Source organism: Furipterus horrens, unplaced genomic scaffold (assembly GCF_987537825.1).
Source record: "Furipterus horrens unplaced genomic scaffold, mFurHor1.1.pri manual_scaffold_4, whole genome shotgun sequence".
NCBI classification, from domain to species: Eukaryota; Metazoa; Chordata; class Mammalia; order Chiroptera; family Furipteridae; genus Furipterus; species Furipterus horrens.
This window is the reverse complement of record NW_028327174.1, coordinates 201,192,631-201,205,355: the sequence shown is the minus strand read 5'-3', so window position 1 is coordinate 201,205,355 and position 12,725 is coordinate 201,192,631. Positions and strand designations below refer to the sequence as shown.

The 12,725-nt window shown below is 60.7% G+C and overlaps 1 protein-coding gene across 1 annotated transcript; it reads right to left on the bottom strand.

Annotated features, from left to right (window-relative positions):
• Positions 1–349: 349 nt before the first annotated feature.
• Positions 350–11,417, bottom strand: PLPP7 (phospholipid phosphatase 7 (inactive)). The gene is made up of 2 exons (XM_090274919.1): positions 10,613–11,417; positions 350–1,624 (listed from the first exon to the last, which is right to left on the bottom strand). The coding sequence occupies exons 1-2, from the start codon at positions 11,061–11,063 to the stop codon at positions 1,260–1,262; spliced, it is 816 nt and encodes a 271-aa protein (XP_090131045.1). The 5' UTR covers positions 11,064–11,417; the 3' UTR covers positions 350–1,259.
• Between the last annotated feature and the right edge of the window lie 1,308 nt (positions 11,418–12,725).

Below are 12,725 nucleotides of genomic sequence, written 5' to 3'. Positions count from 1 at the left end.
GCGGGGAGCAATGCTAAGTCTGGAGACTGGCATGAGAGGGTCTCAGCCCGGGGGGGTGGGAGGTCTCTGGCAGCATCACAGTGGGGGCTGGGCAGAGGGGCTGGTGCATGGCCTGAGGGCAGGAGGGTGCCCCAAACAGGGACCTCAGGGAGAAGGGACCAACCAGCTGGGGAAAGTCCAGGAGCCCATTGTCCTCTGACCCCTGACACCACGGCCCCTCTGGGAATGAAGAAATTAGCTTCCCCGTGTTGATAGACTCCACCCCCAAACCCCTCCCCCACCCATGTTGACAGATACTCTCCAGCCTGGACACTCGCATCACGCAAAGGAAACCACACAGGAGAGGGTCTGCTTGCGCATTATCTGTATTGTCACATGAAGTGCACCTCCATAACAGCTGACTTGGAAACGACCTATTAGGTCACACGGAGTCCGGCCCCTGGGGGCCAAAGTGGCACCGACGCCCACGGGCCGTGGGCTTTCCACAGGCTGTGGCACTGGTCAGCGCTGGGAGGGGCCAGCTCACACCTCAGGCCCTTTGGCTCCTGGGCAGCATCTCCCGAAATGAGCTGGAGGAGACGGTGGCTCCTTAGGCGTTAATAGCTGTCCCACGAAAAAAGGGTTCTGTGGTCAAATAAGCTCAGGAAACGTGGGGTTACACAAGGTCTGACAGGAAGCGTCTCCGCAGGACTTGTCAGAGCCTTTACGGCAACAACAACCCTTGTGAAGGCCCAACACGGGGCAGGGGTGCAGCACTTCCCAAATTTAGCGGACCACAAAACCCTTTTCCTTCCCAGGCTGGTGTCCAGTGAGGTGCCCTTTGGAAAGTGCTGCCCTAAGCTCTCGATGACCCTTGATGCCACCTGTGTATGGTGGTAGCCCGGGGGCATTTTGCCGGGCATTGTACTGTGGCATGGTGGGCGTGGCCAAGAACCCGACAGTCATGGTGAGAACGGACAAGACTCGGTCCCTTTCCTGCCGCTGTGGTTCTCACCTGCTACCTCCAGAGCAGAAGCTAAGCAGGGCTCTCCCCACGCAGGGCCCTGGGCTGCTGGGAGAGACTCGGAGCCCAAGCCAAGGAGCAGGGGCACCGGCACCACCAGACATGCCGGTCACCAGCTGGGCCCCCCTGAGGTCGCCAGCGTCCAGCCAGGAGGGAGAAGAGAAGTTGGGGCTGCACGGTCCGCCCGTCCCTGCCGGCCTTGCCTCTTCCTGCTGCCTCTCTCGGGCCACGGGGGCCCCAAGCCACGGGCACAGGCTCACCAGGCGGAGATGAGCCTCTGGCAGGTGTTGGAGGACATCCAGACCAGCTCCACCAGGCGGAACTGCAGGTAGCCGATGATGAAGCCCGAGACGACGTCCGTGATGTGGTGGCGCCCGATCATCACGCGGGACAGGCCCACGCAGAAGGCCCAGAGCACCAGCAGGATGCGCAGGGGCACCGCCAGCACCAGGTGGCTCAGGAAGAACTTGGCCACCATGGCTGCGCGGCTGGCGTGCCCGGCGGGGAAGGCGTACACGTCCATGGTGAGGTAGTCCAGGAGGCTGGGGCTCGTCTCGAAGGGGCCGCGCCGCTTGATGAGCTTCTGCACGCCGGCCACCGTCATGATGTCCAGGAGCAGGGCTGTGGGCGGGGCAGAGGGCCCCGAGGGGCTGTCAGTGCCACCTTCCTCCGGGTCCCCTCCCACCCCTGCCTCCTGCGCACCTCAGGGCCTGTTTGCGCCGTTCCCTCCACCGAGAACACCGTTCCCGGCGCTATCCACACGGCTCACGCCTCTTTTTCCCACAGAGATGCCTTCCTGACCACCTGCTCACAAAAGGCCCATCGCCCTCTATCCCCAGTCCCTGCTTTGTTTTTCCTTACAGCATTTGTCCCCGGACCCCCAAAGGACCCCGGGCCGGGGTTTTGTTTCTCCAAGGACCTCCCCGAAGCCCCACCAACTCTGAGACCAGCACATGACCCTCCGCATTTCTCTAAAGAGGAAGTGAAACCCAGGAGACCAACAGTGAGCCGTTTTTAAGGGTGCGCTTCAGTGGCATTTAGCACGTCCACAAGGTGCGACCGCCACCTCGATCCAGATCCAAACACTGCATCACCCCGAAGGGAAACCCCGTATCCATTAAGTAGTTACCCCCCAACCCTGGCAACCCCCAATCCACTTTCTGTCCCTATAGCTTTGCCTGTTCTGGACCTTTTCTATAAAGAAGCCTGGTCCACACATGTCACCCAGGGAGGACTGCGCAGGATGGTCCTCAGGCCGCCCCCTGCGGCCAGCACTGGGCGCCTTCCTACACACCGTGCGGCAAGGAAAAACTGTTGAAAATAGTGACATGGTTGATGTTCACAGTGGAAAACGTACAAAAGCTTTGCAATCACCTGCAACCCGGCCGCCCAGAGGCAGCCACTGTCCCAGACCCTGCTGGCCATCCGTACAGCGTAGACTTAATAAAAGCTGTAACACGCTGTGCAGTAACCTGCATTTGAAAGCCACCACGTCGTGCGCCCGGGAATCCCACAGCCGGCACACAGGAGGCGCCGTGGCTTATCTGTACGGCGGTCCCAGCGGTGCACATGCAGACAGGCCCCGAGGGACCCGGCACTCCCTGGGCAGCACAGGACTGCCCAGCCTTCCTCCGTCCTGCCCACCACAGGGCTCGCTCGGGAGCTGAACCCCTGCTGGTCCTGGGTCTGTCCTTCCCGTCAGCCACAGGGCTGGCCGCGCGCCCCTGGCCTGGGGCATGCCTGGTCAGCAAGGAGCAGGGGCAGAAGCAGGAAGCAGGGGAGGGAGAGGCTGCCAGCCCAGAGAGGGGAAGCCCAAGGAAAAGGGGGAACCTGTTCTATACATGCCTGCCTCGGGTTTCCATGGCAACTTGTTCCCAGGAGCTCAGGCCTCCTAGAGGTGGGGGTCTGGGCGGTGTGTGGCCAGGGGCCAACCAGGCTGCATGCCACTGACCCAGGCGGAGGCCAGGCCCCGGGGGGATCCACATGGAGCCCAGGGGAGGTCACAGTTCCAGCACGAGAGAGTGACCAGCAGGGCAGCTGGGAGCAGGAGGGAGACGGCTGCCTCCGAACTCCAAACCCCGGGACTCCGGGCCTAAGGGAGCAGCTGGAGCAGCCGAGGAGGGAGGCCAGGCCAAGAGGATTCTGCCAGCCCCCTCCAGCCCCGTGAGGATGTTCCCTCCCGAGTGACAGGCTCTCTCCGCCCAGGTCTCCGTCCCTTTGCCATGCATCCCTGGGGGAACCATGGGGTCAGCCTGGCTATCCAGCCAGGCCAGCCCATCCTGTGCCCGGTTCATTCGTTTGCTTGACCTCCAGTTTTGGGGCATCCCCAGTTCCTGGGTAGGTCAGGTGTGGGCCAGGCCTGGGGCTGGTGAGCTGTGGCAGGGTGCCCTATGGCTGAGGAGGAGACGGGAAGTCAGCAGCAGTTACACAGGGTCCCTTTCCTGGCGGGATGCACCCACAGCGTCGCCCCCTCACCACACTGCAGCCGTGGAGGGTGGAACGGGGTGGGGGGGGCACGCTCAGCCTGCAGGCTGGCTCTCCCCCCACTCCACCCCCACCCTGTGGGCCACTCTCCCCTCCTCCTGCACGGCAGCCAGTCCTCCGTGTGCTGCGATTCTGACACTGTCAGCGCATAATCTGGGGCCCAGAAATAGAAGCAAATGGCGCCACCACTGAGGACTCTGTGAGCTCTATCACACGGTGCAGTCAGGTTCCCTGCCTACACTCCCGCCCGGATTCAGAGGGAGGCCAGGGAGCGCCCATAGGAAAGGTCCGCTTGGTGGGAAGCTCAGGGCCCCGGGTCAGGAGAGTGGCTGACGCCCATCGCTTCTGGCTGGCTGTGTGACCGGGGCAGGTCACTTAACCTTCCTGGGCCTTTGCTCACTGCAGTCAGCAAGGGTGGGGGTTCGGTACCCGGGCTCCAGAATCAGAGCGGGTTCCCACGTCGCCTGCTTGCATACGGCTTGACCTTGGCACGTCCCTCCCCCGGATCTTCCCTCCCCTCATTGATAAAATGGGGGTCGTCCCAGAGGCTACTCTGAGGCCCCACGGGGCAGGCCTCTCTCTGTCAATGGCTCCAGAGGCAGGGCGTCCCCACGCCCTCTCATGCCCTCCCTCCGGCCTCACAGTCCCCACCCTTAGCTCCTCTCACTGAACTGGGGTCTGAGATGCTGGAAACCCCCCCCCCCCCCCCCCATGCAGGAAGCTTGACTATTCCCCAGGCCCTGAAGTCCTGACATCTGACACCCAGGGAGCTAAGGTGGGGCTCCTTGCTGGCTGGGGAGGGGACAGTTTGTGAGCTGTGTCTCTTGCTGGCTGGGGCTGGGAGGAGGGGTCCTGGCTCTTCCGGCCCAGGGGTGGCCCTGTGTCTAGTCCCCACTGGTTTCTCGGGGCGGTGGGGCACAGCCAGTAGTGCTAAACCCATGGCAACTTTCTGAAGGGCGTTTGGCCTCAGACTCGCGACACTGTCACTTCCTCTTGCAGGGGTGTCCTGGGAAACCTTAGGGCTGTGCACCATGACTCACGGGCCAGGGTGGCCACTGCAGCATTTCTGTAACACGGAGAGACGTGCACCAGCCCGTGCCCTTGAGTGGCAGCTGATGAGACATGCCGTGGCCAAGTCTAGACAATGGAATACTCCGGGCCACTGCGAAGGATGAAGCGGGTGTATATTTATAGCCACCGGAGCAGAGCTGGGGGGTTAGGTGGGAAGGCCAATTACCAAGCGGGATTTACAGTAGGGCGCCACTATTGTAAAAACAAGGTGCCAAGGAAGCCCACAGGCAGGTGCCCCACATGACATTAGCAGTGCTGCTGGGTGGGAAGGCTGAGGGTGATTTGCATTGTCTTTCTGTCATTCCGCATGTAACATTTTTTTCCTTTCCACAAATACACATACTTGTACACCTTTCTAAAAAGTTATTCTTACAAAAGACAGATATTGCATGACTGCCCTTATCAGAGGTGCCTAGAATATGGGAATTCATAGAGACAGAAAGTGGATTAGAGGCTCCCAGGGGCTGGGGCAGGGGACAGGGAGTGCGTGTTTAATGGGGACAGAGTTGCAGCTGGCGAAGGTGAGGAAGTTCTAGAGATGATGCAGGTGACGGTGACACAGCAGTGCAAATACACTTCATGCCACCGACCTGTGTGCTGGAAAGCAGTTAAGATGGCCAGTTTGATGTTATGTGCATTTTAGCACACGTACAAAAGGCTATTGTAAAAACCTGTGCACCGTTCCAAAAAGACGCAGCCCCTGGGGAGCGCGCAGGCAGCAGAGACATCGGCTGGGAGGGAAGCCTGAGGGTCTGTCCTGATGTCCCCCAGCCTGCGTGACTCTCAGTGAAGTTCATAACTTGGTCAGTTCCAGTTTTCTCACCCAAAGATCCACACCCCAAAGCTGCCTCTGGCTCTGAAGACTGTCGGGCGGAAGGGGGTTGAAATCATGGGCATAGAAGGTCCACGGCACCGTTTGCTCCCTCAGCCAAGTGCCAGGCTGCCGAGAGTGGCCTTGGAGCGGGGACAGTGGGGACCTGCGGCCTGCTGGCTGCTCGCCTCCCTCCTTCATGTCTGTGTTAGCTGCAAGGGCAGCTGGCTGCAGGGACGGAGCATGAGGGACCCCCTTGGGGACGCGGATCGGTTTGCTGACCAAGTCCTCCAGATGATGACAAGGGAAGCCGGGGAAAGGGCAGGACGACTGTCCCCCCTCTGCAGAGTGGAGGTGTCATCTTCCACAGAAGTACTCCTGACGGTGAAGGTCAGGACCAACCTACATAGCTAGCTGTCAGGGACAGTCTATGCAAGCCTGTGCAGGGGAGTCACCTACGCTGTCCTAGGGGCAGGGTTGCGGGCGGGGACGAGAAAGCCCACAGAACAGACCCTATGGAGGGTCTGCCAGCAGATGGGGGCAGGGGGCTGGGGGCAGAGGGTGCTGAGAGACAGCGGCCGTGGGGTGGGGGCAGTGCTGTGAGGTTGAGGAAGTGGTTCTGGGTCCTGAACCCCTCAAGCGTGAAGGGATGTGGGGGGCCAAGACCATGAGTCCAAATGGGAAGTACAGGGCCCGGCAGGTGCATCTCGGGCCATGAGAACAAGGCCATGCTGGGCCGAACCACGCAGGGAGTCATTCGAGAGACGGATGGCGTGTGAGTCCGTGCACAGAGAAAAAGCCCAAGGCCCGTCCCCAAACTGCGGTGGAGGTCACTCCTGGGGGAGGGAGATGCTCGCGGTCCCCACCGTCTATCGGTGCTGCTTTTGCGTTTCCCTGACCGTCCGCGTGCCCGACGAAAAGGAGCTCACCGCCACGCTTCATTAGGGAGGTGCACATCGGAACCCCAGGACCGCCGCCACATGAATCGGGATGGCTGCCATCAAACACCCAGAGAGTAACAGGTGTGGGCGAGGACGTGGAGAGCCCGGGACCCTCGCGCAGGGCTGGTGGGGAGGTAAAATGGTGCCGCTGCGGCGGAACACAGTCCGGGGTCCTCCGCTAGCTAAGCAGGGCGCCATGGTCCATCCGGCACGTCCAGGCCTGGCTCTGCGCCCCCAGGAAGGGACGCGCGCTCGCAGCAGCCCCGCTCCCCGCTCCCGTTGACAGATGGCGGACAAAAACAATGTGGCCCGGCCACACCGTGGAGTGTTATTCAGCCATAAAAGGAACGGAATACTGACGCGTAAGAAACACAAACCCAGAGCACATGAGGCTCAGTGAAAGAAGCCAGCCACGGACGGACAAATGCGGTGTGATTCCACGTGTACGCGGTCCCGAGAGCGGTCACGTTCCTAGAGACAGAAAGTGGGTGGTGGGCCCTGGCTGGCGTGGCTCAGTGGATTGAATTCTGCTGGCCTGTGAACCAAAAGGTCGCTGGTTCGATTCCCGGTCAAAGCACGTGCCTGGGTTGTGGGCCAGGTCCCCAGCTGGGGTCGCGCGAGAGGCAACCACACATTGATGTTTCTCTCCCTTTCTTTCTCCCCACCACCCCTCTCTCTAAAAATAAATGAAATCTTTAAAAAAAAATGTGAGGGGGGGCTGCCAGGGCCTGCGGGGGTGGTGTTAGTGTTTCATGGGGACAGACGTTCAGTTCGGGAAAAAGAGGAAGTTCTGCAGGTGGGCGGTGGTGGCGGGGGCAGAACAACGTGAATGTAATTAACGCCACTGAACTGCACACTTAAAAATGGTTGAAATGGTGAATTTCCACAATAAAACAATGACATAGGAAAAGGATGTATGGGCTTCTTAATCGGGAAGGTCTCCGTAAAGATACTTCCAGAGGTCACGACAATAAGATGCAGAGGCCACTGTCCACCCAGGGCAGGCCCATGAGACGACCAGGATGGGCTTGGTAAACTGGGACCGACTGGGTCACCTGTCACCCGGCTCGCTTTGGGATCCTCCAGCCAGGCTGCTGCCGGGGAGGGACAAAGGAGGGACTGGGTCACCTCACAGGTCTAGAGCTTGGAGGGGACCTGGAGGGAGTCTGGACATGGGTGACAGCGGTGATGACGGTGACAGTCACTGCTCTCCCAGCATTAGCTGGCAATTGTACGTGCGAGCGCTTTGTGTGCAATGCCTCGGTGATGTGTCCCAGCCACCCATTTAACAGAGGAGGAAATGAGGCTCAGCGAGGCAAAGTCACTGGCCTGGGTTCCCACAGCGGGGCGGGGATTTGCACCCAGGTGCGGCTGACTCCGGAACCTGAGCTTTCGCCTGCTGCTTTTTCTGGCTTTGAGGTTTCCAGGGAGGGGAGGGAACGCAGGGGGCAGGGCAGAGAGCCGCCTCCGGGCCCAGCTGGGACTCTCTCCAGGCCCCTTGGCTGGAGCCCGCATTTCCCAAGGCTCCTGAGTGTCCCTGGGGCCGCGGGGAACCCAGGTCCCAACTGTACAGCCCTGCCCAGCCCCCGCTCCCAGCTCAGAGACTGCCCCCAGGAACCTACAGGGAGCCCCGGTGTTGGAGTGGGTGAGCGGGGCTGGGCAGGGCTCCCTCACCCCCTGGGCCCTGCCGTTTGCGTAACTGGCATTGGCCACCCACGGGGCACCACCACTGTGCCAAGTGCTTTACCCCTTGAATCCCAAGAGCAGCCCTGAAGCCCACGTACAGATCAGGACGCTGAGGCTCAGAGATGGGGACTGACGCGACCAAGTTCATGGAGCTAGTAAGGTTCAGGCAGGGACCCGGACAAAGCCCAGTCCCACCTCAGAGCCTGTGCTCCAGAGGTGAAAGACCCCAAGGGCCCCTCCCCCCAAAGACTAGAGGATGGCAGAGCACTGCAGGGGGGCATGGTGAGGGCTTTGCAGTCTGGAGGCCTTGGGTTGGGTCCCCAACCTACCACACACAGCTTTGTGGAGTGGGCAGGTCTCCTAACCCCTCCGAGCCTCATTAACTCACCTGAAAAGTGAGTGTATTCATAATTACCTTATAAGGTCATTAAAAAAATTTTTAGATCATGACATATGGGACGTTCATGGCATAGTACTGGGTACATACTGAAGCTCAAGAAACAAAGTTTCAGGAAACTGAAAATGCCCTGGCTGGTGTGGCTCACTGGCTGGAGCCCTGGCCTGTGAACCAAAGGGTTGCCAGTTCGATTCCCAGTCAGGGCACAGGCCTGGGTTGCGGGCCGGGTCCCCGGTTGGGGGAGTGCGGGAGGCAACCGATTGATGTATCTCTCGCTCATTGATGTCTCCTTCCCTCTCTTTCTCCTCCCTCCCTCTCACTCTAAAAATAAAAATAAATACAGCCGTCCCTCTCTATATCGCGGTTCACTTTATTGTGGTCTCAACTGTATTGCGGGATTTTAAAAAATATTATATTTAATTATTTATCGCGGATTTTTCCCTATATCACAGAATTTTGCGGTACTATATACGTATGCTGTTAAAGTTACGTAGGTTTAAGAGCGCAGAATAAATGTAAGGTTCCTACTTCGCGGGGGGTCTGGAATGTAATCCCCGCGGTCAGTGAGGGAATGCTGTAAAGTCTTTTTAAAAAAAGAAAGGCACCTGGAGCCTTGTTCTCCGGAGCAAACACCTTTACGCCACAGCAGCTGGTTCCCGGAACGAGCCAGAAGCCAGAGTCGCTCCCAGCTCTCACCGTGGCCCGTCCCCAACTAGCCACACCTCCCCATGCCTCTGCTGGCTCCTCTTGAAAGTGGTGAAGAGCAATGGCTTCTCCCCCGTGGGGTCGTGGTGAGGCTCAGAAGTGGTGCTGTGGTTTACGGGAAAGTGGGCCCACAGCAGGCTCTGAACACACCCTGGATTCTTCCACCTCCGCCGTCCCCCGAGAAGGGACCGTGCAGGCAGACGGCATCCAGGGAGCAGGTTCGCGCACGCTGTCCCCTCCTGCCCTCTGACACCAGGCCGCCTAGCCCCCAGCGCTCCATGAGAGGCTGCAGCGGGCCCCGGGAAGCCGAGGACAACGGAAGCAGGGTTCTGCCCCCCGAAGCCCCCAGCGTGGCGCCTTGGCCCCTGGCTCCGGACCCTCTCTCCCAAGCCCCTGCAAAGAACACAGGCTTGGACCTCAGTCGGGTCTTTTGCAAACCTCCAGCTCCGAAGCCTTGGCCAGGTGCACCTCAGTTTCCTAGTCTGTAAAGTGGGATGATGATAGCGCCAGTCACATGGGACTGTTTATTCGGGGGAAATAACAAATGATGTAAATAATTTAGTCCTAAGAACAAGAAAACGCGGATGGTCCCCAACCCGACCGTGTCCTGTTCCCCGCGCCCCACCCACACGGCGTCCATCCCTAGACTCTCTGAAACCTGAGCGGGAAGAGACGTGTTTTTATCGAAACTTCCTCTGGGACCACAGTTCTCATGGTCCAACCCATTCCCTTTCGGAAGTGGGCCCCCCTGTCAGTGTTTGCTTAGCCTGGGATCCCGGCCCACCTGTGCCCCAAATGGCGGCCATGCTGGGAAGGGCAAGGCATGGACTTGGTCCAGCACGGAGGGTAGAATCAGAGATTCCCTAGGCACGTTGGGGGTCTGGAGGTGCCTGAAGGGTGGCACCTGGAGGGGAGGGCCTGCCTTCCACATGGCCCCCACGTGGCACCTGGCACAGAGCAAGGCTGAACACAAAGACGCAGTGGCAAAGACTTCGTTAAAGCAAACTAGAGACCAGCTCTCCTCCAGCGACTTGCCCAGGGAAGCAGCAGGTAAGGATTTCGAGAGGCCACGAGTGTGTGGGAGCCCAGACCAAACCCCCTGCACCCCTAGACCCTGTGGGAGCACCCTGGGCAGCTTGCAGGTCCCTGAACCAGGCATTCACAGGTGCTGCCAGCAAGCAGTGCAGAAACTCAAGGACCCCAACCTGTGGATGGGGGTTCCACAAGGAGACGCCCCGCTCCAGCACCCCACCATCTGCTTTGAGGCTATGGTCTCCAGCCCCCACCCCTCAAGCTGCCTCTGGGGCAGTGGAGCACGTGAACCAAGAGCAGGGCCCTTCCTTCGGGGTTCCTGAGGGGCCCCCGTGTCCTCCCCTGCGCATCCCTGGCTCTCTGTTCCCCAGGCCGGAAGCTTGCCCGTTTCTGGGGCACCCTTCCCACCTAACCTCATTAGATTGTTCCAGTCGGTTTCCGAGGGCCCTGCGGGGTGGGCGGCGGACGGCGGGCACACTCACCCAGAAGCAGGTTCATGAGCACCTCCTGGCCGGCCAGCGTGCTGCTCTTCACCAGGCAGAGGATGGTGCCCCCGATCCAGGGGATGCCGTGGCCCGTGATGCCAATGAGCTTGACCATGGAGCGGGCGCCGGCCCAGGACGCGGCCCTGCCAGCGCACACCCCCAGCCGCTTGGACAGGCAGATGTCAATGGCCAGCAGTGAGTTGAAGGCGATGCCCTTGAAGGAGGGGTTCAGCTGCATGCAGTCCTCCTCCGGCAGCTGCTGGGACTGGCGCCGCTCCCGGGCCCCCTCTCCGGGGGGCGGGGGCTGGGCTGAGGGGCCTGACGCCTTCCTACCCAAGCTGCGGGGCTCCGGGGCCCCCTTGGGGGGCTGGTTCAGGGACAGGAACTCGGCCCGGTTGAGGACGTTGTTGCGGTCCCGGGCGCGGACCCGGCTCTGGGAGGCTGGCATGGCGACGGGGACACTGAGGGCCTGCTCCCCGAGGCAAGCGCTGCCCCCAGGGCTGCCACCGCTCCGGCCTCGCTGCCTTCTCCGCGCTGGCTGTTAAATATAGAGTATGGGACTGCACATGGCTGTTTACCTCCAGCTGCCACAGGGCTCCGAGGGACGTCAGTGCCAGCCGGGCAGCCAATCGAGCCCTCCGACGCGGGCCTGCGCCAATGGGGCCGCCGGGGAGGCGAGGGGTCCACAGCTGCCGCCGCTGCCTCGGGCCTGGGCTATTTAAATCTTCCAATGGCTCCCTCCCCAGGCTCTGGGGGACTCTGGGAAATGTAGTCCTCGGCTGCGCTCCAGGCCAGAGGCCCTACAACTGGGCTCCACACTGAGCCCTGCGTTGACCGGTTTCCCTCTGGGCAGGCCAGGCCCCTGCGAGCCAGGCCTGCCCCGCCCCCCCTGACTGGCCCCGGCCGGTTTGGACGTGGTCCCATGGACTGGACCGTGGAGCCCAGGCTGAAGGCCTCTCCAGGCACCAGATGGAGCAAATGATGTCACTAAAAGCATCCTCTTAGGTCTGCTGGGACCAGGCCCAGCCCCTCCCCTCTGGGACAGGATTTCATTAAGCTGGCAGGCTGGCCTTTTTTTTAAATCAGTCTTGAATGGGGCTTCAGTGCATCACAGCCCAATGAAATGGCAATTTGTAAGATCGCTTTCCATTAGAAGGAGGGTCATTCGTGGGTTGGCACTGGACCTGCCCCTTGGATGGTGCCTCCATTTCGTGAAGGACAGGGGCACTAGAGCAGGGCCAGGCAGCCCGGGAACAGTTACCAACACCTGGCACAGGGCAGCAAAGGAAAGGCTCCATCCCTGTCCCCAGGAAGCTCACAGTTCAGTGGGGATTAAATGAATGACGTGGAAGTGATTGCAAGCGTGCAGACGTGTAGCAGGAACAGAGGCTGGCCTGGGGTCGTGGAGGGCGCCCCCGGAGGAGGAGCCGGTGGAGGCCCTGGACAAGGGACAGCCTGTCCCAGGTGAGGTCTCGGGGGGCCTAGGGGGCCGGTGCGTGGAGCAAAGGGGCAAGAGAGGCTACAAACCCAGAGAGGGCAGACCACTCGGGTGACGGTGGCAACCCAAAGTCTCCGCGGCCCTTTTAGGGCTGACTGGGCCTGGGCGCGGGCGGAAGCTGCTGTCTCAGGGCGACCGGAGCAGTCAGGAGGAAATGCTGTGGTGTCACTGCACATGGCAGCCAAGGCCTCTCTGCTCTCCTGGAGTGGAGGCAGGAATCCGTGACTTCCCTTCCAATCATGGAGCTGCCCATGAGCCCGGGCCCACCTCCCAGCCTCCTGGGGACCAGGGGTAGAGCCCCCCAAAGGTCAGGAAGCTGCTTGGGAGTGGGGGTGAGTGCTCTCTGGCCACAGGGAACCCACCCGTGGACTCCAGAGTCAGGCAGGTGAGGAGTGCCCTGAGGCTCTGGCCACCAGCTAGCTGTGAGGCCTTGCGCAAGTGCTGGGTCTCTCTGGGCCTCAGTTTCCCTACCTGTAACATGGGCATGACAGTGTGCACCTTCCAAGGCCTGTGGCAAGGTCCACAAGATGACATTTGCGACCTGTTGAGCAGGGTCCCTGCGCGTGGGAGCCTTTAGCACCATGGGTTAGGAACGGCTCTTGTTTAACAAAC

Excerpts from the sequence above, each read along its gene's own strand:
- PLPP7 (XM_090274919.1), bottom strand. The coding sequence starts at position 11,063 with ATGCCAGCCTCCCAGAGCCGGGTCCGCGCCCGGGACCGCAACAACGTC. Across the intron at positions 1,625-10,612 it reads GCTCATGAACCTGCTTCTGG|CCCTGCTCCTGGACATCATG; the intron begins GTGAGTGTGCCC and ends CCCCGCCCACAG.